At 47.3% G+C, this 17,500-nt stretch overlaps 1 protein-coding gene across 2 annotated transcripts in view; it reads right to left on the reverse strand.

The window, feature by feature from the left end:
- dusp16 (dual specificity phosphatase 16) overlaps window positions 1-17,500 on the reverse strand; it is a 29,619-nt gene that overhangs the window by 8,220 nt on the left and 3,899 nt on the right. Inside the window, exons 1-3 of one of the 2 annotated variants that reach the window (XM_017494549.3) lie at window positions 14,901-17,500; window positions 8,068-8,452; window positions 2,456-2,591 (exon numbers count right to left, since the gene is read on the reverse strand). The exon at window positions 14,901-17,500 is cut by the window's right edge and continues 1,740 nt beyond it. In XM_017494549.3, coding sequence (XP_017350038.1) covers window positions 2,456-2,591; window positions 8,068-8,319 — 388 coding nt within the window. In that variant the 5' untranslated portion in view covers window positions 8,320-8,452; window positions 14,901-17,500. The remainder of the gene's footprint in view (window positions 1-2,455; window positions 2,592-8,067; window positions 8,453-14,900) is intronic. The other variant, XM_017494548.3, reaches the window with a different exon arrangement.

Here is a 17,500-nt window from a genome sequence, read left to right on the forward strand (position 1 = left end):
GAGGGGTTACCTCAGGATACGCTGTGTTTATTGAGGCTTAATCTGATGCCATGTGTGGAAAAAGTCTCTGGCACTTTGCTAAAGCTGGCCAGACTGACACTTTCTGCCTCTTTTATTTGATTTGATTTCCATTACTAGCTATATTTCACTCGCGTCAGGATTAAATCGGTGAAAGAAATGTTACCCGACATGTCTTTTATTTGATTGATTTATTTATTTTTTATGAAAGGACCTCACAGAGCTGGAGTTCAGTGACGCCGAGGTTCGATATTTAACCTATTGGACAGGCTCGTGCTGTAGCCGGTACATCAGGAACGGTGGGGTTGGATGAATCTTTCCAAGAGCGTATCAAGACGCGTCAGCTTTAGAGAGTGGATACAGACAGACCGTGATTTTCACCGACTTCGTTTTTGTTTTCTTTTTGTCCTCGTCAGAGAATGATTACATTACCCGCGAATGTCATTGAAAAAAAAAAAAAAGATCAACGCTGCTCTGTTGTCGAATGTGCACGAATACTAGAACGATGTCCCGGATGCTAGAAAGCATACGGACGCTTTTGTTTTTGTTTGGTGTCGTCTCGGTCGCCACAGGGGGGACCACTCGTTCCCGTAAGTCCCATAATTCTAGCAGGCAAAAAAAAACATGTATTAGATGATTTAACTGCAGTCTGGAGAATTGTTTTGTATTTTTTTATGCAGTCTTTATCGGTCAGGTATACATTACGGCACGGTGAAACTGTTTTCTTCGCATACCCCGGCATGTTAGGAAGTTGGGATCAGAGCGCAGGGTCAGCCGTGATACAGCGCCCCCTGGAGCAGAGAGGGTTAAGGGTCCGACAGTGGCAGCTCGGCAGCGCTGGGACTTGAACCCCCGTCCTTCTGATCAGTAACCCAGCGCCTCAACCGTCAAGCCAGCACTGCCCCAAGTGAAACGTCCGGTCCTCAGTCACGTCCACGTTACCCTGTGTTCACGCTACCGAGCGACAACCGACGAATAGCCACTGATCCGGTCGATGATATCGATACGCCCATCGTCACTTTTCGGACATATTACTGGCATGGTGATGTATTTATTTATTTATTTATTTATTAAAAATAATTGCATTTGAAACCGTTCTGAACGGACGCCGTTGATTCGCCGTGTTTTTTCGTTTGTTTGCTTTCGTTTACGCCGTCGTCTTTGTCTTTGTAGGCAACGAAGAAAAGAAATCGTCGAACTCGGTTTGTTTTTCGCAGGCCGCTTGTCAGCTGGATTGTGTATCGTGCTCCGCATCACGCGTCGTGTAAAGACGTCCTCGGGTATCGCGACGTGACATCTGCGTCGTCTCGCCCGGCCCTCGTCTGCGCGGTGCTGAACTTTCGATTCCTCCTCCTGTCACGACTTTAGTCCCTACCCGCTGTTAGTTCCCATGTACTACCTGACTCGAAAAAATAGAACAGAAACTTATGACCGTGGTTTCACCTTTTCCTGTTATACACACACACACACATGCGACCTCTCATTAAATATATACAGTATAGAGACTTTACCGAGAAGGAAGGAGACGGCTGTGCGATTTTCGCCCCGGCCTTAAACAATTACAGCTCATTTCAAATATCTTTTAAAGACGAATAAGTTGTGTACTATGCTGCAGGCTGGACATTTTAACTACGACCCTTATGACAAGGAACAGTCTTTTATACACCTTCATTAATGACGTCTAAGGGAAGCATTACAGATGGAACGGGAAATCCCTCGGCGGTTCATGTATCCAGCGTGCTTCTCTAGCGTATATAGAAGGAGTCTCCGGTCACGGTCAGCGGTCGAGCCGTAACTTTCGCACCGTCTCGTTAACGTCGGAACGGAGGGGTTTTCCGGGAGAGGTCACATGACGAGCTGCATTCGTGTGATTCGATTTTGAAGAAAACGAGGGTGAGCGATTGTTTATAGCTGCTATGACGTACGCGATGACGGGGACTAACTTTCACGACATTACCTATAAAAGCATGATTGTTTGATTAATAAAATTTTGTTTTTTTTTTTAGTTTTTATGGCTGACAAACTGCTGAGGTTTAAGAGGAATATAAAACACGTCTGCTGTTTTTGGAAAAGAATCGGACGATAAACGATAAGCAGAGGCGGGCTGTGTGCGTCCCTGTAACGACACTCCTGCTCGTGTTTTATCCGTTTCTTCTTCGCGACCCCGCGCCGTGTTGACGTACGCGTCAGGAGACGTGTCCTCTGTGCTCGGTGCGTTTCGTCTACGACGGATTCTCGTTCTCTAGCGGCTCTGCGTCGGTATGACTCGGTACTAGAGTCTTTCTAACTGACTCAGTTAGAAAGACTTCTCTAGGGAAAGGTGTTGAGGATAGACCTGTACACGGTGAGGTGTTAATGAGGTACGACTCCATCTGGCTGGCAAAGTGAAGTGTGTTTTATGGCGGTGTGGGACGAGGGCAAACGTGTCATATCTCACCTGAGAGCAGGTGGACGGACGGGAAACTCCTCTCGAGTTTGGCCAATAGGACGCTGAGGAAGGCCTCTGATGACAAGGAGGAGGGGTCAGACGAGCTCTGGTCATAAACCACCACTTCCTGATTCTGCAGTTCCAACTGATGTACACACACACACACACACACACACACACACACACACACAGAGACAGAAGAGTCAAATGAACTAAATCAAAAGTAGTTTCAGCTGCTCATCAAAAACAATGATTTGTGTAATGGAATCTTATTGGTAATCAAACTCTTTTGTTATAAAGCAACACTGTCTTTGTTCTGAGTCCAGACAAAAAGCTAACCCCCCCCCCCCCCCCCCATTTTCTACCCAACTTAGGTCTATCGCCAATCACCACCCGTTACCCATCTCTCCCCTATCATACGCACGCTACCACCCGGGCACGGCAAACCGCCCCGTCGCATTTTTTTTGAACGGCAGTGCGGGAAAATAAATACATTTTAAAAAAAAGCACACCCATTGGAAAGAGCTATCTGCCCTCTTCCACATACATGAGCTGATGGTTAGTCTCGCACTGATTGACAGGAGAGAGAGAGAGAATGAATGAGAATACCCCTCCCACCCAGAGAGCACAGGCAGTTTTGCTCATTTGGATGATTGCGACGTCGTCGGGGTTCGAACTCGTCGCGCCGCTCGAGAGCCGAGTTGGTGTTCGACTCGAGAGCCAAGTTGGTGTTCGACTCGAGAGCCAAGTTGGTGTTCGCCGTCACCTGCGCCAATGCCGTCATTTCATTTACGAGCTGTCGAAACGCATCGTTTCCCTCGTTTATTCAACACAGAAAAAGGACGACCGGACAGAAGGGAACAAATTATGCAGCGGTGACGGAACTCGGCTCATCGGGGGAAGCTTCAGTCTCCGTCTGACCCACCAGCAAGTATATATATGACGGTGTCCGGCGGCCGCTGATCCGAAACGCGGTTTGGCAGTAATGTACTGTAGGTCTCATGTTATTCTAAAATGATTTATGAATATTCACTCTTTGGATTGAAATCACCAAATATGAACATTATTATTATTATTATTATTATTATTATTATTATTATTTACATTCATACATTAAAAAGCAGAGATGTGCAAATGGTGAGCTTAGTCACTGCTTTATTCGACTCCAATAAAAGGACAAATAACACCATCCTACTTCCCTACTTAAATTGCTCAGAGACGACAAACACACACACACACACACGCACGCACACACACACACACGCACGCACGCATGGCTCTAGGCTTAATTAATGATCCATCAACTAAACCCTCAAACATGTGACATGAAAGCTTTCTTGAATATTCATGGAATACTCATTACGCACTCCAGACACTCCAACTCAGAGAGGCAAATAAATTTGCACAAACAATCTACGCCCACCGTCCGCGTATATTTAGCGACGAGCGAGGCCTCGCTACGCGCACATTTAATCCCAGATCAGGTCTCCGCAGCTCGAGCTGACCTATTTCGAGGTTTGCTGAAACCACCCGAGCTGGTCCAGCTCCATATTTAACCGATCTATATAACTGATCTCCAGTCAGTTCGACTAACCCCAACTCGCCGACTGATACACGGTATAATCGCGCACAGACAGTTAGGACCCGCCTGATCCCGGACCTGCAGTCTGAAGCACTCGATTCACTGCAACGGGTGTCAGCTAACCTAACATGCTGTGAGGGCTCAGTATCGGGTTTCTTTGGCACCACATGCAGACGGCGCATGTCCCCCGCTGTCACGCAGTTCCACTTCCAGATACAGTCATGGAAAGTAACGCTGGCCCGTCACGTGGCGTTATCTGTCCTGGATACCTAAAGCTCAGCTCTACCAGGAGAAAATCATTCCGTGCTGGATGTAGGACGGGATGGCTAAAGCGGGAATGAAAACTCATCCGTAAAAGTGGTTGCGGTCGTGTACGTGACGTGACCGGTAACTAAAAGCTGTTGATATCGCCAATCTGATTGGTCAGAATACGAATGAACATTTAACGATGCGGACAGTAGCGTTGGACGAGATTCAAATGAACGAGTTATATTAATGCTCTCGTTCCATTATGTTATCATTCACAAAGAGCTAACTATAATCCGTCCATCCGTCTTCCAGACCGCTTATCCTACACAGTAGGGGTATAACCTGAGGTATAGTCCTGGCGAAATTCCCCCACTGGCCCTTATCCATCACGGCCCCCTAATAATCCCCATCCCTGAACTGGCTACATCACTCTCTCCTCTCCACTGATAGCTGGTGAGTTCTGGAGCACTACGGCTGCCGTCGCGTCATCCAGGCGGATGCGACACGCTAGTGGTGGTTGAGGAGATTCCCCCCACCACATATTATGTAAAAGCGCTATATAAATGTAAGCAACCAAGTACACAGGGTCATGGGGGAGCCTGGAGCCTATCCCAGGGTCACAAGGCAGGGGGCGCTCTGGATTAGCTGCCAACCCATCGCAGGGCACACGATTTGGAAATGTCAATCAACCCAGAACATAGGTCTTTGGACCGGAGGAGGAAAGCGGAGTATCCCGGAGGAAACCCTCGAAGCACCGGAGGTGCGACGTAAACGTGCTAACCAAGCATAAATCGATGATGTGGTGTTATGATGAGCTTTCTCTTGCATGTTAGATTCCTGGAAGGAGTCTCCAGTGTCGGTCACGGGAAAGTCTTCGGCACCAAAGACTCATTCGCTTCGAGAGAGAGGGGCACCGTGACGAGGGAACGACAGTTTACAGCTGCTGTAACGCAAGTGATAACAGGAACTAACGTGTACCACAGCATGAAGTGTGCATGTATAAAAATAAATAAATAAACAAACACGTATCGTTCGTTAATAAATTAAGAATTGCGATCGTGGGAGAATTCCTTTTGTATAAGAAGGGATGAAACACCTCGCGGTGCACTGTTATCGGATAATGATCCACGTCCGGCGGTAACGGCGTCACGGCACGAACCGGCGAACCAGCCGTGTTATATCAACACCGAGTGTCTTGTTTCCAGAGCAACAAGACATTTCCGAAGTGGGTGGGGTGGGGTGGGGTGTGCGATGGGATCCTTGCTGCACATGACGTAACCGTTTGTTCTCAAAACATGACCTTGATTCCACATGGGGGTTACCAAGGTCAAACAATATACATGAGCTCCTATTGCACGTTTCCTCAGTGCGGCGCTCGTGTGAGGACGACTCGCGAGAGGCGAACGGAGACGTTTTTAAACGTCGATCGAGGCGCTTAAAAGAAGAAAAGAAAAAGAAAAAAAAACGCGACACAACTCCTCCAGTGACGCGTGAGGGGTAACAAAAATCTCGCCCTGTGATCTTTAATAATATATAACTAGCATCGTATTATATTATATATATATATATATATATATATATATATATATATATATATATATAAAAAAAAACGTGTGACTATTAGAAGAAGGACTTCTCCGGTGACGGTGTCCTCTGTTCTCTGGATCTCTCTCTTCCCTCCCTCGCTTGCTATCGCTCTCTCTCGGTCGGTTATCTCAGGATTCGCATGCATTCCACAGGACAGCGTGGCTCGGGGTTTGATGTCATCCCAGATTGAGCAACGTTCGAGTCCTGACATTACACAACCCCCAAGCATCCCTCATACGCCACTACAGCTCGTTCTGCTTTCGTGCGAGTACGGAGGGGGGGATAAAACGCCAAATAAGAGAAAACGTGCTTGTAGTTAGAGCGAGGAAACAAAGAAGCCTTGATTTATTTATTTATTTTTGGAGTGTGTGTGTGTGTGTGTGTGTGTGGAGACAGGGAGGTTCAAGGCTGGACTGAGACAGATAGCACTGAGATGAGGTCACTTGGCAACCTGTTGCTAAGGCCTCCCAAGGGCCCTCGTGAGTGGGGATGGGTTATTGGACTGGCTACGGACACTTCGCGAACACTGGGGTTTTGCAGGCAGGGGGGGTCAAAGTCGCTCATCAAACACGCCTGAATGCGACAGTGGTGAGGGCTTTATGAAAATGTATAAACGCTGAGACGGCCTTCCCTGTGTGGTAAGACTTGCGTAATCGTGAATTAGCATATTCTCACTCACACGTCCACGGCTTAAAAAAAAAAAACAACAACGACAAAATAAACACCCACGGGTGAAGCGGATCTCCGGAGGAGTTTAATTTAAGCGACAGTCTTGCGGTTTCTCCGTCACACGCTCTCGAGCTGTAGTTACTCGGTTGTGCGACTTTGTCGGATGAGATACACCATCGTCCGTACTCCGGTTTCCTCCCCCAGTCCAAACACGTGCACGGTAGGCTGACTGGCGCGTCCAAAGTGTCCGAAGTGTGTGTGTGATCGTGCCCTGCGATGGGTTCCCGGGTCCCGAGTCCTCTGGGACAGACCCCAGGCTCCCCGTGACCCTGTGTAGGATAAGCGGTATGGAAAATGCATGGGCAACTCTAGAAGACCCGTATACACACACACACGTCTATATACTAGACCGAAGCCGACGGTGAACGCTCTTATTGATCCGCAGTGAAATAAACACCATCGAGATCGACGGCACCGACTGCTGCGAGTACGCAGTAAGCTCGAGCAGTAGAAGTACTAACCGTCAACGACGGATAGAGGATTCTTCAGTCTCGGTGCCGAGATCAAATCAGAAAACCTGTTTAGCCCGGTGTTCCGTACGTGTCCTAACCGACCTATCAGATGACCTTTATAGCAGATACCGACTGCGTGTCTGTGACCTTTTCTTTCTGGAATGTAACACGCCCGAGAACTGAAGTAAATAAGCCACGGATATTCGCTGGCTATAAACGACAGTTCCCCGAGTCGAGAAAGACAGATAGGTGAGAGCGCTAGCTTACTCCGTCGCGTCGGACAGACAGTTTGGCGGAAAGGTTCTCCCGGTGCTGAGGCCGACTCTGAACTGGAATGATGGAGCCGGGTTTGAGGAACTGTACAAGTTCAGGAGTCGCTCTGTCGTGTGTGAAAGATGTCCTTACTCTATCGGTTGAAGCTGGTTCAAATGACTTTTTCGTGACTTCCTGTGTGACTTTATACCAAAAGTTCCTAATATGAGCGTGTTCTTGCGTAATATGCAGCGGGCTTCGAATTCCTTATTCTCAACAGGCTTCAACCTCGCACTAACTGCACCGGTCTCCAGTCTCTCGCTCGACTTGCACTTACCCATATTAGATGAGAGGATTTTAAATGATTACTTCTAGAAGTAGCTCCCCCCCCCTCCGATAGAGCCGGACCGGGCTGCACAGTCTGCGCGAGTTGTCGTTTTGTAACAACGGCGTGATCGATGCAAACGTTTCCCCGAGGCGCGTTTAAGAGCGAGACTGACGTTTAGAACTTTATAAAAGTCACGATAAGGTCATGAGGTCACATTTTAAAGCCTCCATCTGGAAATGATCCTGATACTGTAGGGAAAATTAAAAATAAATAAATAAATAAATAAAACCCAGAGTGTAAACAAGGTTCTTTACTTATTGTCTTATCGCACTCCAGTCAAAACCTGTAAACAGATCATTTTCATCAAGCACGAACGACCTCGAAAATTACAACTACTACGACGGACGCTTTTTAAAAAGCTCCGACTGCCAGACGTACTCACCTTCTTCTTGGCCGAATGCTGCAGAAGCTCGGCGATCTGCACCTTGTCCTGCTGCAGCCTCCTCTTCATCAGCTTGGAGCAGTTCACGTTGATCGCCTCTAGGATGTGCGAGGTGTTATAATCCACGAAGGGCCTGCTGTCAATCAGAAGCACTCGGTCCAGTCCGCCCTCCAGCAGGGCCACGAGGCCTTCCGGCCCGATGAGTCTCGCCGAGGCCGGGGCTGCTCTCCCAGCATGCTCTATCGTATCCATGACCTCTCTATCCGTCTCTCTGACTGTTACCTCCTCTCTTCCTGTGGTGCGATGACGTGGCCCGCGAGGGCCTTCAGCAGAAGAACGACCCCATTGTGGTGGCAGCCGATGATGTCACCCTTTTAGTGTTTGGCTGGTGAGTTTGAAGAAGAAAAAAAAAAACAAAAAAAAAAAAGATTGAAAAAGCGAAAGCGAGGAATAGAAAGGGGGGGGGGGAGGAGTGAAAAAAACGGGAGGAAGGGAAGGAGAGCAGGTTTTCCTTATGTACTAAGACGGGAAATAAAAACGAATAAACAAACAAAACGACAACAACAAAAAAAAACCCCTGTCCTCTCTATGCACTTATGCGTATGTGTGCATGTCTGAGAGAGTATGGATGTGGTAATGGGCTGTGTGTTTGCCAAGCAGTAAGATCACTTCGGCCTGCTTCCAGCAGACTCGGCTGTGTTTTTTTTTGGGGGGGGGGGGTGGTGGTGGTGGTAGGGGTTTGCCGGCGAAGGAAAAGAGGAGGGTGGCTTTTTTCACACCATTGCGCGGACAACACAAAAGAGGGCTTTTCTCCTGGGCCACAGTGCCATTACATCATCTCCTCGCTTCTCGTCTTCATGCTCAAGTGCTTATTAGGCTGCGGAGAGAGAAAAGCAACAAAGCGCATGTTAATTCGGACCGTTCTGTACAAGACACCCGGGATGGCCTGCGTCATGGAAAGCTGGCCCGATGTCCGTCTGAAGACTTTACCATGGACGGACTTGCGTGCGTCGAGCTTTGCGGTGTTGTGTTTCTCTCGAACGCTGACTGCGATGCCTGTTTTGAGCAGTGTGGGTAAAAAAAAAAAAAAAACAACAGCTGTGTGAAATGTACGATTTGGGAAACGCCAACTTCCTAGTAATGATGTAGGTGGCATCGAGTCAGTTCGGTATTGTGGAAACTCCCCCGGTTGCTGTATATAAAAAAAATAAAAAAATTTAAAAAAACCCTCTGTTCTTCTCGGTGCCGACGTGAAAAAAAATTCCCCCGGCGATGAGTTCCCCCTTCCAGCAAGGCCCACACACAAGGACAATAAAACAAATTGTGCGCTAAGCCCGTTCGATAGCGTGCGCCAAGACAAACTATCAAACCAGAGGAGCGCAGGTTTGGTGTGTTTCCAAACACTTGAGTAAAATCTCGTCAGGCAAAGACTAGCTGTTTAGTCTGGGAGCCTCTTGGTCTCTGAATGTGGGAGGCCAAAAATTCAGCAACGCTAATAATCAGTAGTCAAGCTTCTCGTATTCCTAGCAAACATTATAGTATATATATGTTACAGAAAAGACTGAAAAGACTTGAGTGTGTGTGTGTGTGTGTGTGTGTGTGTGTGTGTGTGTGTGTGTGTGTAACAGACTATTTACTATACATGTTTTGTAATGATTCATTTGACATAGTTTTTGCCATATTGCGTTGTTTATTCTCCGTACCCTTTGTGTCTCATTTCAAATAAATACACTTTGTACTTTCACTAATTCATTTCATTAAATGTTGATGAACGGCTTTTCGTCGTGAGATGTTCGGGTTTTATATTTGTTATATATAGCGGCGTTAAGCTTATGTTATAAGAGTGTTCGGGTCACTTGTCGAAAGTCGCAGCGCTTCACTTCATCGCCGGATAAAAAACGCCGTAATTCCGATCGTACGCATGATTCAGGTTTGTGGGCTGGGACTGGAAGTAAAACGTGCGGTCGGAGGTCACCTGCGTCAGTTCTCTCCATTGTTCTAGCTGAATCGTTACTGTTACTGCGTGTAGGCATGATCTACACACGATAATAATAATAATAATAATAATAATAATAATAATGCCACATATAACGTCACAAGCCAAAGGACCTAGACCTGAATATAAACAAGCGGTACAAGTCTACAGAGTCGATGGAGAAATAAAATCTATATTTATTATTTATTATTCCTATCCGGTGGAAAGGTTAAACGAAATACGGTCACTGGATCCCTACGGTGACACTTTGATGGGCTAAAAATACACCAGCGTTTCTAATTTAAAAAAAAAAAAAAAAAAAAAAAAGGTTTTGAGTTTCATCGGGTCAAACCTTCGCACCCCGAGACGAAAATAATCACGTTGCCGAGGCAGATTTTCCCATGGACCCGACGGCCCCGTGATCGAGTGACTCGGAGGACGCTTCTATTCCCCGTCGCTTTCCAGAACACCTACTCCTCTCTCGCTCGATCTTATCCCGGTGTATACACGTGGATACAAACTCACTTTGTGACACATGACATTGCCGTCACTGCCAGAAGAAGATAAACATGCTAGCGTAAACCTCTCGGTTGTACGGATTAGCCAGGGAAGGAAGGCCTGCACGCTATATATACACGCACTGTATATAGCACTGTCAGCTGCCTCGATAAAGAGGCTCGAAGTAACAGGCGTCCGTGAGTCGACGTCAACGCGCGCGGTCGTGATCTCACGTAGATTAAATGGATGGCTTCAGTCTTCCTTTGTCGTCGGTGTAGATCGACGTACAGCCGGATGTGGAGGTCTGCTTGGTCACATACATAACCGGGGGGTGAAAAGTGCGTCGGTTCCGGATGAAAAAGCAAATCAAACGCTTCCTCGATTCCTACTCGGGCCCTCGGGGACGCTCTCCTCGACGCAAATCCAGTAAACAAAGCGACGCCTTCAGCGGCATTTAAACGAGACACGGTGTATCCGCTTCAGCTTTGAAGACGTACGGCAAAACGGCGCGATTCAGACCTCCCAACTGAGCTGAACGAAACCGTCGGGGTTTCAGCCCAGTGCGTTCGTGTTGGGATAATCGTATTTATTATTACTGCGGGTTACGTTGTCAACGTCCGGCGGTGTACGGGCGGAAACGTGAACAGTTACACTCACTGCCTTCTCGGATCAGCCGTACGCTCGCCTTCAGCTAGGTTGAGGCTGGATAGACTGTACGTGGTAGCTACAATTAACGTTAAACCGCGATCAAATCAAGAAAATACGTGGGCCCTTATCCATCGAATTTGGGACGAGCGTTTTTTCCTAGGAAAACAAATCCAGTTCGTCGTGGTAACGCATCACGGTACCTCGGAATTATTGTGCATGCGAAGTGTTCCACGCCTTGTTTATTATACAGTCCCGCTATGAGGCCCGTGACAAACAAGGAAGTAGACCGCACGCCCTTGTTCTTCTGAACTTTGTGCCTTTCCGCTGGGCGTCTTGGCAGAGGCTCTGCTTGCTCTCAAGGAGGAAGTTGACCTCCTAATTTGGAATCACTGACCTTCCTTTACTTGTTGACAAAGGCAGAAATGACTGAGGAATAGCGGCGCTGCCTGACTGAAAAGCGACACGGAGAGAGTACCCGTGTCTGATTTATGCCATGTGTGAGATCGTTAAAACCTTCAACATGAAACAAGACTTGATACATCAACGTACTAAGAGCAAGGAGATACACTGTATGGCCAAAAGTATGTGGACACCTGACCATCACACCCATATGTGCGTGTTGAACATCACATTCTAGATTTATTCCCTTTTTGCCCACTCTTCTGTGAAGGCTTTCCACTAGATTTTGGAGCGTGACTGTGGGGGTTTGTGATCATTCAGCTAAGAGAGTATTAGTGAGATCAGGTACTGAGGACGTCTGGGGTGCAGTCGGTGTTCCAGTTCGTCCCAAAGGCGTTCGCTGGTGTTGAGGTCAGGACTCTGTGCAAGAATCTCGAGTTCTATCGCTCAGACCGTGTGCCTCTTAGTTCCGGTGAAGGGAAATTGTAATGTTTAAACTGTAAAGCTTTCTATACGGATCCACATATGGGTGTGACGGTCAGGTGTAAATAAACTTTAGGGCCATGAAGTGTACTCATCCCGATATTCTGTTCTTTTCACTGCTAGACCACGGACGTCTCCATTCCCCTGGACGCCTCTCTCGAGCAGTTCAGCCATCTTTGATGACGTAGTCGGCGTTACAGGAAGAACAGTAGCCCCATTCCGCTATAAAATAGTATACAGGTGAACTAATTATAATAATAATAATAATAATAACAGCTTCTAACATTTAACCTCTAGCATGAAAACAAAAAACAACAACAGCAACAACAAAAAAAAACGTTGTTTGGGTTTTAAATGAAGAAAACCGATCCGAGCGCGTGTTTCATGTCGAGAAGTAAAAAACCGTAAGTGGGACGGAAAAATAGGACACAACGTGAAGAACACGACAGCAACGACGACCTCCCGCTTGTAAGAGGGATCATTCTTCTATTCTTTAGTACGCAACAGTGGAAAATCATGTCTGACTCGCTGCAATTTCCTCACGGCGTGATTCCCGACCACAACTGACGGATTTCAAAGGCGTGCTCTCGACGTGCGCCAGATCGTAATAACATCCCCTGCAGATCTGCAGCAGCAGGCTTTTTTTTTTAAAGGATGGCATTACGGCTTCTGCTCGGCGTCAACTGCCAAGAGTTTGCATATAACCTAATAAACCTGTTCCTTCGTCTAGTAAGGTCTTTCAGGACAACGGCCTGTCTTTAACCCGGCTGGATTTTAAAGTAGATTTATACGGAATTCGATTTGTGCCAAAAGTATCGAACGTAACTTTTCCAGAAACGAACAGACATATACAAAGAGAGAGAGAGAGAGAGAGAGAGAGAATTAAAACGCTCTGAAACTTGAAAACAGTGAAGCCGGTGGCGAAAATGTAACGCGGTCTTCGGCGTCCTTTGTGAACAGTTTACGTTCGCCGTGTGGGCGGGGCTTAACGTCGATTTACTCTCATCGGCTAGCGAGATTCGGATTGACAGCTCGAGTGTCCGGCTGAGGAGGACGACGACGCTCCGTGCCGCTCCTGAGAGCTCATCTGGAAAAAAATAGTCGTACCCAGACCTCAAATATTAATTACGAACGAACATACCGACTCAAGAAGGACGTCATTTCCGCTACACGGTACAAACACCATGACTATACAGAGAACCGCATCCAGAACGCTCTCCGAAGTTCCCCACACCGGAGTCTCTACTTCCTGGTCAGGGAGCTGTCGATCCAACTCTCACTAGCCAATCAAGGAGTGAATCGTTGTTAAGCCCCGCCCATACGAGAGGACTGTGCCAGAATGCGTACGTAAACTCGCGGAGCGTAAACGAAATCTCTGGCAGCGCGTTCATAAACCGTGAATAGTGCAAACCAAGCTTGGAAAACTGTTCACGAAGAACTTCAGGCAGATTGAATACCGACAGTGCATCAAAATATAACACAAGATAAACTGTAATTGGAAAAAACGCGAGTATGAATGGTGTTTAAACCACTTGATTGTTGCCAGATTAGGCCGGATTCCTCGCGATTGAGCTACATTTAATCACTTTCAGCTAAAAATAAAAAAACAACAAACAAACAAACAAATCCCCTTAATTGCTAGACGTCATTTGTCAAAGCTACATTACGGCTCTACTGAGAACTACGGCGGGTTTGAACGACGGACGGTACACACGATACGGCAAGCCTGAACGCCTTGTGGGAAAGTCGAGACCTTATCAACCTCCCCCGCGCGGCGTGCACGTCTCGCGTCTCTGCCATTTTTACACGTGCGTAAATAGTTTCCAGTTGTGGCTGATGACAAATGTTCCATCCTCATGTATGTTTTTTTTTTTTTTTGTAGAGCCTTATTGTAGAGCACGTTATGCTACTCCGTGTCGCAAAAGTATATCAAATCCATACAGACGCTAATAGAATAGAACACGACGGCGTGGTGCGACCTCTAATAACACTACGGAGTTATTACCGCCCTACGCCAGCATGACGCATAGAGTTTTATCCTGTTTACACAGTCATTACACGCGGTGTTCTTTTGTTTTTTATTTATAACCGAACGACACCGTGATTCTTTTTATTAGTTTATAGTTATATTGAATGTTGAGGGAAACAAAAGCAGCTGCAAAACAAGTCACCTAGGATACAGCTATAAACAGCTCTTCCCTCCATCGTTCTCTTTTTCGCTCTCTTAATAAATGAGGCGAAACGTACCGTCGTCTTATTCGCCCCGGTTGTGTAAAACCGCAGACTCCTTATTTGAATTCTGTACGACTCTTCCAGACAGGTCCCCGTGAATCAGTTGTTACTACAGAAACAATACTTTACAACGATCCCTAGTAGAGCAAATTCATCGACACCTTCCGTCCAATCAGAATCGAGAAACTCACCACGCTGTCGTATCGGCCTCTATAATGAATCACGCAGACTTCGGTAACGAATCCGACCGATAAAGGCTTAAGACGGACAAGGGAGTCGACTTCGGAACACGGCGTGTCATGCGCGTTGTTATAAATACCCGCTGTGGCAGATGGCCCAAATGTCAAGCACAGAAATAACAAAACGACATTCGTTTGCGTTCCGGTTGGTTTGTTTTTGTTTGTTTGTTTGTTTGTTTTCCCCCCCTCAGAACGTGTAGATCCGCATTTCATTTTTTCTTAAAACCTTCGTGTTTGTGGTTTGAGATCGACGGGGACTTTCGACGACGGTGGGGAAAAATCCCCCCCCGAAAAAACATTCCGAATAATACACGCTTCGACTACGCCGCAATTGAATGAGAACAGAAATCGGTTCTGACCTTCTGTCACGGCCGAAACGATCTCGCGTCTCGTCGCTATCGTGTCGGATCCGTGTCGAAATGGATCGACGCCGCTGGAAACGTTCCTACTGACGAGGATCGTCACTGTGAAGACAAGGGACAAAGACGTTCCTTACGCGTCGGGCTCGGAGACGGACCGGGACGTGGTGGGGTTTCGGCGAGCGGCTCCGTACTGCCTGTCCCCTGGAAGCCCGCTTCCACTTTTACAACTGCTAATTCAGGACACGTCACTGGACACCTCTCTCCGAGTGCCTCGGCCTTACATACATGTAAACAATCTCGGTGAAATAAAAGGTGTTTTGTTTTTTTCGCGAGGGGTTTAATTCGGGATGTGCTCTCTCGCTGCCGTGTCACATCCCTGCGGAGTATTAACACACGCGACTTCCTTTCCCTAACTTACTTTGTGCGTGTGTAAGTAGGAAGCGCTGATCGAAACGTTCCTGTCATTATCTACCCATCTAACCAGTCGGGTCGCTTACGTTCCACTAGTTCCCTTCCACCATTGAAGTAAACGCCGTTCACGCTGTAAACCGGTTGTAAACTGTGGCTCACGTTGGCCTGAAGTGACGTGAGCGTCACGCTCGAGGTCCCTTTCCAGAACCTTCAAACTAACCGCCCCTCGGTACTGGGAAGAACGTCCGACCTCGACCAGAGCCGCAGAATCTCTCGCCATCTTCAAAAACAGCTAAAGACCCACGTCTTCGTTGAACACCTGACTAACCCCTGACGTTCCAACCCCCACGTTATCCTAAAAAAACCCCAAAACAACACCGACTCTGGCTCTTACACCGCTACTCGGCGCAGTTTGCTTCTCTAGAACTCAATTGTACGGTCGCGCCTGTATTGTTCTCCGTACGATATATCGCCTCGCTCGTGTTTCCTGTCGCTTCGGATGAAAAGCGTCCGCTACGTGAATAAATGTCCACGAGTAAATGTACGATAAAAGACCGGCTACTTCGTGTCGATTGAGCCAGCACAACCTGTTTGTTTACTGTTGCGAGCAGCCATTTTGATTCGACGTCACTTGCTGAACTCGGCCTTGAGGAGGCCGTCCGGAGTTCCTGAGTCGCACGGGGACGAGCTACGACCTTGCGGCGAAGTCATGCGTGCGTACGCTACCTTCCCTGCGTCCTTACCGCTTCACTGACTCGTCACTGTTGCCGGGCGGATATTATTTGCGTTCGGTCCGACCGCTAGTATATCTAAGAAAGCGGAAACGTGTAGCTCTCGGGTGGCTCCCCGATCGCCGTGGCAAGCGTCACTGCATGCACGTGCTGTGCTGTTAAATGTAGTACACACTACGAACCACAAGAATTGTGTCAGGGCTAATAGGCTAATAGGCTAATAGGCTAATAGGCTAATAGGATCGATGGGTCTTGCTGATTATTCCGCACCGATAACATCGCTATGCGGAATGATCGTTTATCTACAAAAATCCACACTGATAGCTTTTCCCGCTTGCGTCCGTTGCGAGAGCGACCGAGTCGAGTCTGCCGTCACACCGTACGAGACCGCTCTCTAGAAGCGCAACCATTTTTGTTGTGTTATTTGAAGTGTTTTTTGATGCGTTATATATTTGTTATTTGGAGTGCTAATTTTTGGTTCAGTTTGGATGGATATCTTTTATTTACTTTAATACTGACTAATGATTAATACGTTCATATTTATTTCATCTGAAAATAATACAGCCGATTGTCACGCTACAGTCAGTGCTGTTTATTTGCGTAATAAAGTCCAGCGATGTTTCACGTCGAGTGTTATTTTTTAAAACGAAATGGGTCGATCGGTCGCTTATCGTCAGGTACGGCGCCCGGCTCGGTTTCGACCGCCGTTTATTAATGCCGTCAGATGAACACACACACAGCTGTCCTGTAATGTTTTATCCCTGGCGTCCATGATGATGATGAATACTAGTCTGATTGAGACAGTGAGCTGGATTCTGCGTATGAACCTGAAGGCTCGACATCTGTTTCGCAGACGCCGGGCGACGAGATGATGTCATGCGCGTTTTTATACGACCGATGACTGTACTGCTGACGTTCACTTCTCCTTAGTGCACCGACTGCGCAAAGTTCATGAGAGATAACGACATCGAGTCGATGTTATTACTGCTTCAGTGAATCGAGAGACGTCTGCGTGACGGGCAGACTGTTTGTTGGCGAGGTCCACCTACCTCTCCATGGGTGCAACGGAAAAACCTTGGCCCTATCGTTGGGAGACTGCGAGCTCGAATCCTGAAGACGCCACATCCGAGTCGGAGGGGCGACATACTCTCTCTCCTGTCAATCACGGGGACACTCGCCAATCAGCTCGTGTATGCGGAAGAGGCCCGAAAGCACTTTCCTCTGTTTATGTCACGTTTCTTTAAGAAGCACGTGTTAGCTTTCATCCTCCTCGATTTGTAAGATAGGCGAGAGCTGAGTAGTGGGCGGGACCTGATGACCAAATGTGGTCGAACGATATAATAATCCACAGGCGATTAGTTTCACTAGTTTATCTGTTGTATAGCATCGTGAATGTTCTCATTGGACAGCCACTTTGTGGACTGCACTCGCTCGAGTATATACTCAAGTCTCATT

Source organism: Ictalurus punctatus, chromosome 19 (assembly GCF_001660625.3).
Source record: "Ictalurus punctatus breed USDA103 chromosome 19, Coco_2.0, whole genome shotgun sequence".
Taxonomy (NCBI): domain Eukaryota; kingdom Metazoa; phylum Chordata; class Actinopteri; order Siluriformes; family Ictaluridae; genus Ictalurus; species Ictalurus punctatus.